The 16,964-nt window shown below is 38.0% G+C and overlaps 2 protein-coding genes across 3 annotated transcripts in view; one reads left to right on the forward strand and one right to left on the reverse strand.

Moving 5' to 3' along the window:
• The window catches only part of LOC109431185 (ubiquinone biosynthesis monooxygenase COQ6, mitochondrial), a 104,713-nt gene that overhangs the window by 35,879 nt on the left and 51,870 nt on the right, over positions 1–16,964 (reverse strand). For both annotated transcript variants that reach the window (XM_019707399.3, XM_062844151.1), the window contains exons 2-4: positions 1,002–1,283; positions 743–936; positions 400–682 (exon numbers count right to left, since the gene is read on the reverse strand). In XM_019707399.3, the coding sequence (XP_019562944.3) occupies positions 400–682; positions 743–936; positions 1,002–1,283 (759 nt within the window). The remainder of the gene's footprint in view (positions 1–399; positions 683–742; positions 937–1,001; positions 1,284–16,964) is intronic.
• The window catches only part of LOC109431184 (transient receptor potential channel pyrexia), a 31,317-nt gene continuing 25,611 nt past the window's right edge, over positions 11,259–16,964 (forward strand). The window contains exon 1 of the mRNA XM_029854863.2: positions 11,259–16,802. The gene's annotated coding sequence lies outside the window, so the exon portion shown is untranslated. The remainder of the gene's footprint in view (positions 16,803–16,964) is intronic.

The following is a 16,964-nucleotide window of genomic DNA, read 5'->3' on the forward strand; positions in this document are numbered from 1 at the left end:
ATGCCACGAGGCGGAGATGAAATATGGAATCAATTCGCAGAAGTGTTCTTTAAAAAATAATAAAAATAAAGATAAAAAATGTAAATGCACTAAAAGAAGTAATTACTCATAGCGTATAATAAAAAAATATCAACAACATAATTGAAAATAAGGACAATGAACAGTACTTATTTAAACAGGAATATTGAAAGAAAATACATTTAGTTTAGTTAGTTTAATAAACAAGGAAATCAAATAAATAAAATAACAAAAAAAAATAAAAAAATAAAAAGATGAAAACTGACAGAACAAAAAAAAGTTTGAGAAAAAAACAAAATCATAAGAACTTTTTCTTATTCATAGCGTAGCGCCCCAACTGGGATGAAGCCTACATTAACAAAAACTAATTTATTGACGTACCTTCACCGGCGGGAGCGAATTGGTGATCGTTAGCCCGATGCTTCGAAGGCCCACGATCGGTGGGAAATCCGTGGTATACAACCTCTGCAGGCCGTGCGTTGTCAGGATGACCGGAACGTTGTGCCGAAGGCGTTCCTGTTCGTACTTGACCAGCTGTGCGATGTTGTTCAGGCCCAGCCCGCTGTAGTTGGACTCTGCCAGGACATCCGTTAGGCACTGGACGTCTCCGAAGCCCAGGTTGACACCCTGACCGGCCAGAGGGTGTACGCGATGGGCGGCGTCACTGTAACCAGGCGGAGTTATGAAACTTCGAAACATACAAACATGCATTTTCAGTAGTTACCCGATCAAGCAAACGCCATGTCCGACGTAGGTGCTGGTGTGACCCAATCCCAGAGGGAATGCCGCGCGGGATTTCTCGACCACGGCTTCCACCAGCGGCGGTGGTTCCAGACGTTGTCCCGTGGACGACGAAATCAACGAGTTGACGTTCTTCAGGACATCCTCGATGATGTTGTTCCGTGGATAAGTTTTGGTCTAAACACACAAAGTTCACCATCAATTTCAAATTCCTAAATCCTCTAAATAACATGAACGCATACCAAGGCTTCATTAAGTGCCGCCACAAAAGCGTGATCATCCAGGTGCAGCAAGCGTTTCGCCTCCGAAACGCTGGTGGACCACACCAGGGAGCTCATCTCGTCGTTCAGGGGTAGCAGAGCAACAGGTCCTGTCGGAAGGAATCGTTGCCATGCTGTGACATTGTTGGTAGATGGGCCAGCAAGCTTTAGGGTTGCCACGACTCCCATCTGGTCGTAGGCCAGGGTGAAGTTATCCACGCCCATCGTTCGCCGGACGAGGGAGTTGTATCCATCGGCACCGACCTGTAAATTGTATTCAAACGAGAAACAATGCGAACATGAGCGGAAATCTATGAAAACTTTCGGTAATTGAGTTAATTTGAAAATGTATTGACCGGACATAGTAAAATACACTCATATTGCCATATAATTGCCTGTCTAATGATTTCCTAAGTGATGTATGTTGGCAACAAACACTCTCCAATAAATATCACAAAGTCGAGTTTCAGTAGTAAAACAATGCTAAAATCACGAAATGAAGGGTGCGAGACAAATATTCTGTTGAATGCTAATTGCAGTAGCAGTTGCTTATCATGGTAACAGTAGGATTACCCAATCTAACAGAATAAATAGCTTCACGGAGGATGCGAAATTCCGAGGTACACCGTCTGACTGAAATCAAGATATAGGGCACAACTCTAACCAACAGGTCATTCAGGACATCGTTTCCAATCCATAGAATAACAAATTTTATATATAGTTGCTAGGCTATCAATTTTTTTTCCTTTTAAATTAGAATAACAAATTAAATAGTACCAAAAAATACATGTATGATTACCCCAAAGCTGAAGTGCATGAAGGGCAGACCACTTAATAGTTGTTAAAACCAAAAAACAAAATGAAAATAAAACGAATTTTGAGTAAGTAAGTAAGCCAGTTAGTCATTCTTCAAAAAACATCAATTATTCAATACGTTATGGGCTCAGTTTCGCCCACCGAAGAATCATAAGCCAATCAAATCGGAGAAATTGAAGAGCCTGACCGATACCAACTGAGACGTAGAAAAAAATGGATAATCTGAAACCTGAAGCGCCGTTGAAGTTCGTTCGAAAATCGAATCCGGGTGCAAGAATAACCCCCAGTGCGAAAAAGGCTGAAATAGTTCAATTCTCGGGAGACGGGCTCGACACCTGGAAGTTCCGTGTGGAGACCCAGCAGTGTTCGGAACAACATTACGGTTGATCTACCAGCGAATGCGGTGTCCAAAGATTTCCGGGAGAAGGACGACAGAGCGGAGGCGTTGCAGCTTACATTCATTGCCAATAGTCACCTGAAATACGTCCGGAAAATAAAAACGGGTCAACCCTAGGGACAACCCGACAGAAAAGACCATGTGCGGCAGCAGAAGGACTGCACAGTGGGAAAAATTGAACCCGAAACACGACTAAATTCATTTTCTCTGCTGGGTAACGGGTTCTGCCAACGGCTGAGACCATTTTCGCTTGGAAAAAGTGTGCTGAATCGATTGGTGGGGGTCTCATTGGCCGGCGGCCTCACCCTGGCCAGCTAGAGGGCCGGAATCAACCCGAGTTCCTTACGGAAAGCAAAATCATTGTCATCCAAGAATACTTTCGCACCCGATATTTATTCGGAAGCCTTAAATCAGAAGTCAACCGCACTCCGGATAATATCAGTTGCATATTATGGTCCAATTGTGGCTCCGGAACAATCCGGGACAACCCGGAACATTAGGGTGGGGCTAATTTAAATCTCTCTGGGATATGATTTCTCAAATGGAAATCGATCTACTAGTCGAAATAAGTAAGCTGTACAAAAATGAGTGATTTTGGTTGATCTTTAGAGGTGGCGCAAAGGGTTTCAGGGAATTTTGTTTCTAGAGCAAACCTTTAAAAACATTTCAAACTAAATTTTCAAACATAATTTTTCTAGACTAAATTGGTGATTTTAAAACCCAGTTGGGCCAAATTTGTGCTCAAAATTGTGATATCTCTATTGGTTTCTGAGATATTTGAAAAAAAAATGCGTACCTATTTTGGTATTTTTTGGGTTAGATACCAAAATATGACTTTCCTGTTTCCTCCTGTGATGCCTTCAGATTTCTAAATGAGTGCTTCCAGAATCTTTGAAACCTGGAAGTGGCCCTTCCAGATTCCTTTTAGGATGCTTCCAGAGTTCTTCTGGGATGGTTGAAGACTAATTTCAAGAATTTTTCTAGAATTCCAGATAGATTTTGGAAGCATACTAGATGGATTCTGGAAGCAACCCAGACCGTTTCTGGAAACATCTCATAAGGAATTTGTAGGCATCCTTGAAGCAACTTGAAAGCATCCCAGAAGGTTTCTGGAAGAATACCTGAAAGATTTTTGAAGCATTGAAAACGAAATTTGAAGAAGGCATTTTAATGGATTTTTGAAGCATCCCTGACGAATTTTAGAAGCACCCCAGAAGGAATCTATAAGTATTCCAGGAATAGTTCGGGTGCATCCCAGAAGAACTCTGGAAGGATCCCAGAATCTGAAAGTATCACAAAAAATCTGCAAGCAATTCTGAAGGCATCCCAGAACGATTCTGGAAGCTTCCCATTAGGAATTTGAAAACATCCCAGAAAGATTCCGAAAGCAATCCAGAGGAACTCTTGAAGCATTCATAAAAGAGTCAGAAGAATCCTGGAAGCATGATTCTCGAAGTATCCCTGATAGTATGTAATAGTAGGATTCTGGCAACATACCTGAAGGACTTTGGAAGCATCCCAGGAAGGTTTTGGAAGCTTCCCATGCACAGTGTTTTATTTTGCCGATTTCGTGCGCTTTTTTAATAACGTTTCAACCGATGATTTTAGCGATATAGTTTCTTCGGAGAAGTTTCTACATTTGACAAGGTGCATCTTTTGACATAATGAGTTGAATGATCAATCCACCTATAAGTGAGATGAAAAAAATATTTTTTCAAAAAATGCAGATAGACGTTTGATGTCTTCGGCAAAGTTGTGCAAAATGCAATTTTGAACAACTTTGTCGAAGACGCCATAATGCTGAATCTCATACTTTACGAGATATATTGCGTTGTATGTGCATGACCCCTAGAAATCATATATTTCATCATAACTTTTTAACGGGATTTTTTAGATTTTTTGGGTCTTCTACAAAGTTGTTTGGAATGTAAAAATACATGTTTTTGCTGAACATCAAAAAACGCTAGCTTTTGAAATAACAAAGTTATTCACAAATTACTGATTTTTATAGGGTAAATTTGAACTCGTCTAACTGCTTTCGGCGCAAAATGGCGCAGAGAACAGTTTTGAATAATGAAACAACTATATTTCTACTACATCAAAATGGCCTAAACTTTTGTATACAAGTGTATTCTTTATGTGTTATGGTAAATAAACGAACAATTATCAAATATTGAAATTATTAAATAACTTCTTCATTTAACGAGATAGAATGTCGCAATGTTCAGCAAAATTGTGTATTTTGATATGCTCAAAAACTTTCTAGAACATGAAAAAATTGTAGAAAATCTTGGTAAAAAGCTATGATTATTTTAACGAATTATATAAAAAACATATTTAAAAATCACTCTGAAATTGATTTTTATTATAACTTTCAATCCATATTTTTTACATTATTTGCATGTTCTGCAAAGTTGTTGAGCATATCAAAATACACAACTTTGCTGAACATTGCGACATTCTATCTTGTTAAATGAAGAAGTTATTAAATAATTTCAATATTTGATAATTGTTCGTTTATTTACCATAACACATAAAGAATACACTTGTATACAAAAGTTTGAGCCATTTTGATATAGTAGAAATATAGTTGTTTCATTATTCGAAACGGTTCTCTGCGCCATTTTGCGCCGAAAGCAGTTAGACGAGTTCAAAGTTACCCTATAAAAATCAGTAATTTGTGAATAACTTTGTTATTTCAAAAGCTAGCGTTTTTTGATGTTCAGCAAAAACATGTACTTTTACATTCCAAACAACTTTGTAGAAGACCCAAAAAATCTAAAAAATCCCGTTAAAAAGTTATGATGAAATATATGATTTCTAGGGGTCATGCACATACAACGCAATATATCTCGTAAAGTATGAGATTCAGCATTATGGCGTCTTCGACAAAGTTGTCCAAAATTGCATTTTGCACAACTTTGCCGAAGACATCAAACGTCTATCTGCATTTTTTGAAAACATATTTTTTTCATCTCACTTATAGGTGGATTGATCATTCAACTCGTTATGTCAAAAGATGCACCTTGTCTAATGTAGAAACTTCTCCGAAGAAACTATATCACTAAAATCATCAGTTGAAACGTTATGAAAAAAGCGCACGAAATCGGCAAAATAAAACACTGTGCCATGACGAGTTTGAAAGCAACCCAGAAAAAAATTTTGGAAGCAGCCAAGAACAATTCTGAAAGCATCTCAGTAAAAATCTGGTGGCATCCCAGGAAGAATCTGGAAGAATCCCGGGATTCTTGAAGCAACCCAGAAGGATTCTGGAAGAATACCTAAAGTATTCTGGAAGCATTCCAGAAAGCTTTTGGAAGCATCTTAGAACGAATCTGCAAACATCCTATAAGGAATCTAGAAGTATTCCAAATTCCAAAAGAAATCTGGAAGCATCCCAGAAGAATTTGGAAAGCATCCTAGAAGGAATTTGGAAGAATCGCAGAAAAACTCAGGAAGCATCCTTAAAAAACTGGAAGCATCCCAGAAAGATTCTAGAAGCAACCTAGAAGATATCTGGAAGCAACTCAGAAAGATTCTGGAAGTATCCCAGAAGGATTCTGGAGTTATCCTAGAAGGAATCTGGAAGCATCCCATAAGAAATCTGAAATAATTCCAGAAAAATTTTGGAAACAAGCCAGACAGAACCTGAGAGTATCTCTGAAGAACTTGGGAAGCATCTTTAAAAAAAAATCTGGAAGCATCGTAGAAGTTTTCTGGCAGTATCCCAGAAGTATGTTAGAAGCATCCTTGATGGATTATTAAAGCATGCCAGAAGAAATCTGGCAGTATCCTAGAAGAATTTTTGAAGGACATTCTAGAAGAATTCGAGAACCATCTCGAAAGAAATCTGAAAGCATCCCTGAAAGATTCTGCGAGCAACCTCGAAGAATTAGAAAGCAACCCAGAAAGAATCTGGAAGCATCCCAGACTGTTTCAGGAAATATCCCTGAAGGATTATGTAAGTATCCCTGGTAGATTCTAGAACCATATCTGAAGAAATCTGCAAGCATCCCAGAAGGAATCTGGTAACATCCAAGAAAAACTCGGGAAGTGTTTCAAAAGAAATCTTAAAGCATCCCATAGAGATTCTGGAGGCAACCCAGAAGAATTCTGAAAGAAACTCAGAAGAAGCACAGAAGAATTCTGGAAGCATCCGAGATGGAATCTGAAAGTGTCATGGAACAATTCTGGAAGTATCCCTCATGGATTCTAGAAGCATCTCAGAAGGATTCTTGTAATATTTCCGAAAATCTAGGAAATGTTCCAAAAGGAATCTGGAAGCACCCCAGATGGAATCTGGAAGTATCCCATAAGAACTTGGGAAGCATCCTGAAGGAAAACTGAAAGCATCCCAGAAGCGTTCTGGAAGCAACCCAAAAGGATTCTGGAAGCATCGTAAAAGGAATATGGAAGCATCTCAAAAGTATTTTGGAAGTAACCCAGAAGGATTCTTGACCCAACCTAGAAGAATTCTGGAAGCATCCCTGAGGGATTCCGGAAGCATTCCGGATTGCCGTTTAGTGGTCACCAATATAGTTTTGTCCAACCTGAATTGATTGTGAATTCTGTATTTTATTAAGCTGCAGCATTGTAGCTATACAAAGTATAGGTATTCAGAGGAACTCGGAATTATCAGTGGTCACATCTTACCTTTTAACTGGCTAGTATTATCCAGAGAGTAAAAAATTCGAAGATTCAAAATGAAAATTGACATTCTCATTTTTTAATTCGTGCTTCACCACATTCATTGTCAGCTGAATACCTCTCTATTTTCATTCATACTTTCAATATAGGTATGAATGTAATGTAAACATCTATTAGAGTAAGTCTTCTGTATACCCGCTTATACGGATGTTCTGGTAGGGTGGGGCTTATTTTAAAAAATCTCTCCAGGATATGATTTCCCAACTGGAAAGTGATCTATGTACTAGTCAAAATAAGAAAGCTGTACAAAAATGAGCGATTTCGAATGATATTTAGGGGTGCTAAGGGTTTAAGTGAATTTTTTGCTAGAGCAAACCTTCAAAAAACGTTTCAAATTTAATTTTCAAACAAAATTTTTCTAGACTTAAGCGGTGATTTTAGAACCCAGTTGGGCCAAAATTGTGTTCAAAATTGCGTGATAATTGGTTTCCGAGATATTTGAAAAAAATGTCATATTTTGGTATCTAATTTTTGGGTTACGACATTTTTTTCAAATATCTCAGAAACCAATAGAGATATCGCAATTTTGAGCACGAATTTGGCCCAATTGGGTTCTAAAATCACCGATTTAGTCTAGAAAAATTATGTTTGAAAATTTAGTTTGAAATGTTTTTAAAGGTTTGCTCTAGAAAAAAAAAACCCTTAAACCCTTTGCGCCACCCCTAAAGATCAACCAAAATTACTCATTTTTGTACAGCTTACTTATTTCGACTAGTAGATCGATTTCCAGTTGGAAAATCATATCCCAGAGAGATTTTTTTTAAATTAGCCCCACCCTAATGTTCCGGGTTGTCCCGGATTGATCCGGAGCCACAATTGGACCATAATATGCAACTGATATTATCCGGAGTGCGGTTGACTTCTGATTTGCGGCTTCCGAATAAATATCGGGTGCGAAAGTATGGATGACAATGAGTTTGCTTTCCGTAAGGAGCTCGGGTTGATTCCGGCCCTCTAGCTGGCCAGGGTGAGGCCGCCGGCCAATGAGACCCCCACCAATCGATTCAGCACACTTTTTCCAAGCGAAAATGGTCTCAGCCGTTGGCAGAACCCGTTACCCAGCTGAGAAAATGAATTTAGTCGTGTTTCGGGTTTAATTTTTCCCACTGTGGACTGTCATGAAGAAGACGACCAAGATGCTGAGGAAATCATATTTAAAAAATCGACTGGTGAACTGAGTGTATGGAATCAAGAGCATCAGCACTCCCATCACAACTTGATAGGAGTAACTTTCAGACTAAGACTACTCTAAGGATTAGTGGTCAGCAGAGATGGCATTTCGCCGTAGCCATTCTATTGGGCGTCGGTTTATCGACCACACCGAGAAGTCAGTTTTTTTCGTCTTCGGTGGTGAGTCGACTAAGTGCTGATGTGTACCGGTGCGCGTTTGCCTAGGATCGAGTGTGGCTCACTCTTTGTTACAAATAAAAAAAAAATAGAACAATTATTGACGCACGTTGGGTGCCATATTACGAGCAAACAATAATGGAACCCTACAAATGTGCTATACAATATTACATCACAATCTGACACAACACAGCACAAAACATAATTATGCCCTATTATCCAGATGGACAATATCTTCCGATCGATGACGAGGTTTCATTAATTGAGTTGGGTCCATCGGTTATCCCGGAATTGTGTTTTATTTGGCAGTTCATTCAATGCTGCATTCATATTTAGCTTGATTTATCTAGGAATACTAATCTTAATTGAGCCACCCCGAATCGAGTTTTGCAAGACGGCTGCATTTTGATGTCCGTGTTAGGGAACTTGTGGCGCTCTCTCATGTTTTCACCCAGCAGTCATCGAATCAGTACAATGGTGGCACTGCGGCAAGAACTTTCCAACGTTTCACTGCAGTGCACTCTCTGGCGCAAAAACCTCACTGGGGTGCGCACTGTGGTGATTTTTGCACATTCGCTAGAGAGAATTTAAAAGCGCTCTCAGCACACTGTTACTAATTGTGTGGTCCAGTGTCGATTCCGCCCACACAATGATTTACGATATTTGGTGGCTGGGCAATGACGGTTCAGAAGATTGCAATGTTTTAGGGGCGTTTTAGGGAGTTTCAACGATTTTAAGTAACGATTTAGGGGGTTTTGGCCTTTTGAGGGAATTTCAGCAGAGTTTTTTCAAGATATCAAGGGGGCTTCAGAGCGTTTCTATAGGTTTGAGGGGCGTTCCAGGGAGTTGAATGAGTGTCCCAGGAACGTTTTAAGGTCTTTCTGGGAGCTTTTGGAGCATGTTAGAGGCGTTTTAACCCTTCGGTACCGGAGGGATGAGCATAGATGACCACTAGGCCAGCGGCATCATGGTCGCATTTTTTTTTTCCGCAGTCAAGTTCGCAGATTGTGAACAATCCTCGGTACCCATTACGTAATTTATGTTTAGTCCTTTTCCTGTCAGATCGGTGTAACACGCTAAATATAATATACACAAAAGGTAATACAAAAATTGGAAATGTTATAAGTTCGTTGTTGGAAAATGATCGTTTAAGCTAAGAAATGATCGTGTCAAAATTTGAAGTCCGTATCTTAAGGCTAAGTGGTCCCTCGAAGGGTCTAAAGTTCAAGTTAAAGTTTTCGACTAAAAAAATACACTATTTTACTATGTGCTTAGAATTGCGATATCTCCACTCGTTTAATTTGCAAAATAGGGTAAGTTTCCTTCGGGATCTAAAATAATGGTCAACAAAGCAGATTTTTTGGTTGTTTTTTGACAATAACTCAAAAACGAATAGATATCGCAATTCCAAGCACGAAAAAAAATTCATGTTTTTTAAGTCCCATAGAATTTTTGACAACTTTTAGGTACTCTAATCAAACTGCTCAGAAGAACAGAACTTCATATCTACACTTATACCGAAAGGATTCATATTCATTATGCAGAGTAACGTTGCTTAACTTGCCAGCTGTGATCGCTGGACCTATGAGACTGACAGATATGGTCATATTCTTATGGGGCGTTCGGAGTCAAACAAACTGTACTGAAGTTTATGATATCTACAGCCGGTATAGTAGATATTTGAACTATAAACTGTAACATCACATATCCAACCATAATCTAAAACCCCCTTGGAATTGTACGAACTGTTACAAAGTTCTTTTAACACTCGCGGCCCCGTGATCGAAAATTAGTTGTAACTAAATATTCAAATGACTATATCTCAGCGATGGATCAACCGATTTTCAATTTTTTTTATGGATCTCTTGTCCAAATCCTAAAGTTTTACATTACTGAACAGAAATCATTCTAGGGATGTTCAAATTTCCTATAGAAAAGTACAACCGATACAATTTTTTTGTCGACGTGCTCATTTGGTTGTAAACGTTCTAAATATTTCAATAAACATCATAAATCTTAGTGATTCAAATGAATATAGTATAAGATAACTGAATGCACACCGTAAGTCTAAAGTATAAAAAATGAACATCCCTTGCGCTTTCGGCATAGTGACTAGTTGGAATTCAATATTCAATTGGCTTTATCTCAGCGATGACTCAATCGGTTTTCAAAATTCTTTTACCAATCTTTTGTCCGAATCTTAAAGTTTCAAATAATTTCATAGAAATTATTTTAGGGGTGTTCAAATTTACTTTATAACAGTACAATCTCTACAGATGTTATTCTGCATGCTTTTTTGATTGTGAACTTTCAATATCTTTCAATAAACATCATAAATCTGCGTTGTTTACATGAATATAGATAACAGATAACTGAATGCATGTCGAAATTCCATCAAAAAATGTTTTTGAACATCCCTAGTGCTCCCGGCGCAATGAATAGTTGCAATTAAATGTTCAACTTGATGTTCAATTGGCTGTATCTCATCGATGGCTCAACCGATTTCCAAAATTCTTTCGCCAGTATCTTGTCCGAATCTTCAAACATCCAACAATGGACTAAAACTTATTCTAGGGGTGTTCAAATTTCTTTAAGAACAGTGCATTCGATATTACACTGAAACCTCCATTTAAGTCGATGCATGGATGATCGAAAATAATGTTTACCGTACAAACAGTGACAAAACTAAAGACTTTTATATTTTTTAACACTTCGCATGACAAAGGAGATCTGTCAAAAAATATAAAACTGTATAGTTTAGTCATTGCCTGCACGGTAAAAAATATTTTCGATCAGCCATGCATCGACTTAAATGGAGGTTTCAGTGTATTTTTTTTATATGTTTACCTAATTGTAAACGTTCTAAATGTTTTCTTACACATAATTGAATTGTGAGATTAAAATGAGAATATTTTTTAGATAAAATGTGTTGAACATCCTTAGCGCTCTAGGTAATCTAAAACTAGTTGTAACTATAGTTTTAATCAGCTGTATCTCTGCGGTTGCTTTACTGATTTTTAAAATTTGATTACCGATATGTTGTTCAATTATTCAAGTTTCAAAACTATTTTGCCAATCTTTTGTTTAAATCTTCATGTTTTTACTACTGAACGCTATGCGGCTGCACTAATAGGAAAATATTTCAACAAACAATATATTTTTTTTATTTCAAACATATGTTAGCTGAGTCAAATATTTTTCAAAAACCAATATAATAATATATATTAATCATTTGAATACAAAATTTAATTTCATTGGGTTCCGATAATCATGAGATGTAGCAGTTTATTGAACGGTAATGTCATTTGAATTATTTTACTGGAAACGATTTAACTTCGAGTTGAGTCAACCAATCAAGCTCAAAAATGTACCAATTATAGCTAACTAGTGTTCCCCAACTAGCAGTCAAAATTTGAGAATTTTCGATGCACTATATAAAATGTTACAGCTTGTTTAACATTTTTAAGTCACTTATTTAAATGTGTGTGCTCATGCAAATCTGCAACTAGCGTCATCTGGTGGCCGAAACTAGTAATTCAACTGAAAGCTCTTGATCTACCACACAACTTTTCCGAAGACACCATGTTTCTTGAAAATCAGGTTCCTGAGATATGCGGAATTTAAAATTTGTTTGCACTCTAGCGCCGCCTAGCGGTGGAATTGAGAATCCACCCGAAGACGTTAACACTCCAAGTAATAGAGATTCTGACACATATGAGATTGCAATTTCGTCATCTATTTGTCTGTGGTTTCTATGATATCAAAGACAAGTAGGCGTAACACTGACAATATTTCCATCCCGTATACATCCGGATCCTTATTGAAAATTGGCAAAAACATGCTAAATTAAGTCATTAGTTAGATAATGTTAAACAAGCTGTAACTTTTTATTAAGATCACCGAAAATTCTCAAATTTGTCCTGCAAGTTCCTTTACTAGTTAGCTATAAATCGTAAAAAAATAGGCTTAATTGGTTAACTCTACCGGAAGTTGAAATGTCTTCAGTAAAATATTTATAATTTCAGTGCAGTTCATAAAACTAGATATAGTAGTTGGGATAAGTGAACCAAATTTAATGAAATTTTGGTAATTTATGACTAATAAGTTGGTCTTTGATTACCATTTGGCTTACCTCAAATATGTCAAAAGAGAAAAAAGTGACAGCTTGTTAAACACATTTTTAGAAGTTCCAATCATTTGCAAGCTATTGTAAATTTGTTGTTAGCGCAGCCTAGTGACAAAGTTTTGCATCAAATGGTAAACAAACTGTAAGTCCTTAATTTACATTACATTTTGGCAAAGGAACCATCTTTATAAGTAAACAGCAACCTAAGATATTCAAAAACTAAAATTTGAAAGCATCGCCTATTGGTTGAATTTCAAATCAAACATTCCATGATTTGCACAACATATTAGTAAAAAAAATCTAAAATCGGATGAGCCATCGCTGAAATACATTCAAAATTTTGTAACAGTTCAATTTCAATTCCGGGAGCTCTAGGGATGTTCAACATCTTTTCTGTGAGGTTCATTGAATTACGTTAATTTATGATGTTTACGGAAGTATTTGGAACGCTCACAATGCAGAAAAATCATTCTAAAAATTCGTACTGTTGCATTGCTTTGGAAGAAATTCGAACACCCCTAAAATATTATTTGTTCAATTGTTCGGAATGTAAATACTTTGACAACATACATATTAGTAAAAAAATTTTACAAAATCGGTTATGCCATTATGCAGAGATACAGCTGATTGAAAATATAGTTTCAAATAATTTCTGATCGCTGTGTCTGGAGCGCTAGAAATGTTCAAAATATTGTATCTAATACAAATCTCACTTGAACTACACAGATCAAGGGGTTGTTAAACATCTTCTTCTATAAGTTTCACTACATGTTTTTCTTAGTCTTATACTATTTACATTTGAAGCATGTTGAAATTTTAAAACGCTCATAATATAGAAATAATGGTCGAGAAAAAAATCATATCAGGTGCATCGATTGAACGATCGCTGAAATATATTCAAAGTTTTGTAACAGCTTCATTTCAATCGTAATTCCGGGTGCACTAGGGATGCTTACCCTTTTTTTTGTGAGCTTCAATACACTGAAAGACAGCTTGCGGTTGAAATTACTATTTTGCAGGGTCAATTTAAATACACAACGCCACTAAATCTGTGCAGACTGAATTTAGTTTTATTTCAACAGATTAATGTTTTCATTTTTACCATGGACCCGATTTACAATTAAAAAAAGTTTGTGTTGGCAACCGGATTCGAACCAAGAACCTTGAGATCACCAGGCCCGCACGCTACCACTACGCTATCAACCCGGTTGAAATGCACACAAGGAGCGTTTGTAAGTCGATGATCACGTTTAACCGTGGTAAATTTGAAAACATTTTTATGGTGGTAATTACCGCAAGCCGTTTGTCAGTGTAGATGTAATCGGGAATCCAATGCTGTTCTTGTTTGAGCCACTTAGATTTATGATATTTAGGGAAATATTTGGAACGCTCACAATGAAGAAAACATGGTTGAACAAAATTCGTGAATATTGGGACAACATATTAGTAAAAAAAGAAAAAATAGTTAATCCATCGGGAACAAAACTATAGGAAAACGTTAAAAAAAATATATAATACACACTTTAAAAAATAAGAATTTACACGTGACGAAAACCATCAACGAATGTAAACATTTCACGACTGAATGGCAAATATGACTCAATTTTACATCCATCCTGTAAGTTTAAGTTGGCTGCACAAGATGTCAACAAACCTGTCTGACCAGGTACGTAAAAATAGTTTCACATGTATCATCTTCAGGGTACGAAAAACGGATCACGCCGAAAAACAAACGCTTTGTCCTAAGCGGTGCATGTTGGTAACAAAGGCGCTCCGCAACAAACGCATGTCAGGCAATGAGAGTAATAAAACAAACATCGCTTGCCGTGCGTGTGCTGATATTCCGGCTTTTCTGCTGAAATTTTCGACCCACATTATCGAAATCATAAGCATTTGGACGAAACAAGACTCTTGCAAACCTAAGAGTTGAGTTTTAGTTGTAAAACAATGCGAAAATCACGATGTGAATAGAACGAGACAAATATTCCTACCGTTTTTGTTGTGAACAAACTCGGGAGCGATTTTGTCATTATCTGCTAACGAAAAAACAAAGCGTTGTTGCCGTGTCTTCTTTGTTGCCTATTTTTCGCTTGCGGTGGCATATTCTGCGTACACTGATCATCTTACTTTCAAATCGGTGATATGGCCGAAAGGTGTAGTCCGTGCCTCTCATTCAGCGGACCAGTGTTCGAATCCCGTTCAATATTTAACTTTGATTTGTTTTACCTGTCGATTCAGTTCTTGCGATTGCTAGACGCTAAAAACAATCAAGTTTTATTTTGGGGTGTCCTCAAAGACGTAAATTTACATGTTTTGACCTCTAAATTTGTGTCTTTGAAGACGCTCGTATATGTCAGGTTCAGGACACCTAAAATTACATGATTTCTTTTAGGTGTGTAACACTTGAAAAACTTCAAGCCTTTATCGGTTAAGAGGGTTTTCTTGGACGCTGCAGGGGGATTTAAAAAAAATAAAGAAGCATTTCAGGGGTATTATGTAAGCATTTACGTGGCGTGTAGGGGGTTTCGGAAGCGATTCTGGAGTTTTCACGGGGCCTCAGGATCGTTCCAAAGGGTCTCAGAAGAATTTCGCTTCCGTTTCAAGAGGCTTTAGAGCAATTTAGAAAGATTTCAGGATGCTTCAAGTGCTTACATGGCTATTGTTTCATAAGAAAGATTCAGGGCAATTGTGGCGCTGCCTGACCCTGGAGCTAATTAACACCCAATGTAACCCCTGGAACTTCCCTGGAACGTCCTTGAGACGCCCTCTAAACCGTCTCTAAAATTCCCTAGTTCCCTCCTCAAACGTTCCCAAAAACCTCTTGTAACCTCTTAAAACATCCCTAAAAACCACTTGAAACCTTCTGAAACGACCCCCGAACCCCTGAGACGTTCTGCAACATCCCAAAAACCATCTAAAACCCCCTAAGTAAAACACCCCATCTTGATGATCTAAAACATCGCTAAAGCTCCAAAAAAACTATTGTATCTCAAGTTTGACAACATTATTTTTATAGTGTAAATGATGATTTCGATGATTGTTACGCAAGCGCAAATAGATGCGCAATCGGACGCGCAGGTGTTCTGGGAACACTGCCGTCATTCTATAAATGAAAATAAACGAACCGAGCAGGTTCTCTTTAGTGTTCGTACTTTCAACCAGTAAACACGCGTAGTGCTCATTATCAGAAGAAAACCCCCCCGAGTGTTAATATTACCTTTAAAGTAAAACATAGTTCGGAAGTAGTCCGGTAGTCCGGTGGTTGAGTGGTTCGAGGAACGAGCTGGCCCATCCCGCCAATTTAGGACCGGATACTCAGAATTGTGCAAAAACGTCGTCTGCAACCCCCTGAAACGCCACTAAAATCTTAAGAAATTCCCATGGATTTATTCACATCCTGTAAAGGTTATCAAAAAAGTTTTTTTAACCATCCCAACCAACATTTTTTAGACTCTACTAGGAGAGGTTCTTAGAACCATCATAAAACCAAAATAAAAGTAATAAGATTTTATTTTATTTAGGTTTGCAAACCCTCCCCAAGACTAATTGGTAGTAGGTACAAGCTAAAAGTTACATTTCATTGATTGATTTGTCTTTATTATAGAGACTTTCAGCCCTTGGCTGGTTCGACTCTAAAAAAAGTTACACTGTTGTAGGAAACAGTGACACTTTAGTCCATAATTCTTTTCTTTTCGGTCAAACGACAGTCGGTCAAATGACCCGGAACCTAAGAAACAATGTAATGAAAACGTTTCGCACATTATCGCCTTGTGATTCAATATGTTCATTTCCCTAGTAGTTTTGTTCGGATAAGTCACATCAACAACGTTCAACTAAGATCGATTGAAATAACCTGTAATTTCATTGCAGCCTGAATAACATAATTCAAAAAAAAATTCTTAAACCCTCGTCTAAACGATGCTCGAAATGCTGCAACTGGATTGTTTCACTTCTTCCGAAACAGAAACGCTACTCCATATCGCACAGGTAAGTGAGTGAATCCAAAAGCATCGCATACCATGCGTCTCCATTTGACTCGCTCGTTCTGTCTGAGTCAAATACGGTGAATTTCAAATCCGAAAAAGAAACCCCCAAAGTGCTCTCTTTCATAATTGGCTCCATCCTAGCGAATGAGTGTGCGAGAATCAATGCTCACAGAAGAGCAGCAGGGACTTCAGCCAGGTGATCTTTCTCCGGCGGTCCGGACGTTCAGTTTTCCACACGCCGGCGAGCACGGATCAGTTTCCGAGCAAATTTCCACCGATCAACACCGATCTCGAGCGCGCGCGCCCAAAGCACCACACTTGTGGAAAAATCAGAAAAACCATAACCATAAACTAATTAACACTTCGTATAGGAAGATCGTGTATGGGGAATTTCCCAACCTTCGGTTAGTTTGGAAAAAAAAGTGCGTGCTTGATCCAGCTGTTGGGATCACGTGACCTCACGCGCCGCCTTGGATTACTATTGGAGTGATTTGGCGTTACCGTCTTGGGAAAGTGATCGTACGCATTCATCCAAGTACACCGCGAGAACCAGTGATTACCGGATT

This window comes from Aedes albopictus, chromosome 1, assembly GCF_035046485.1.
Source record: "Aedes albopictus strain Foshan chromosome 1, AalbF5, whole genome shotgun sequence".
In the NCBI taxonomy this organism is placed as follows: domain Eukaryota; kingdom Metazoa; phylum Arthropoda; class Insecta; order Diptera; family Culicidae; genus Aedes; species Aedes albopictus.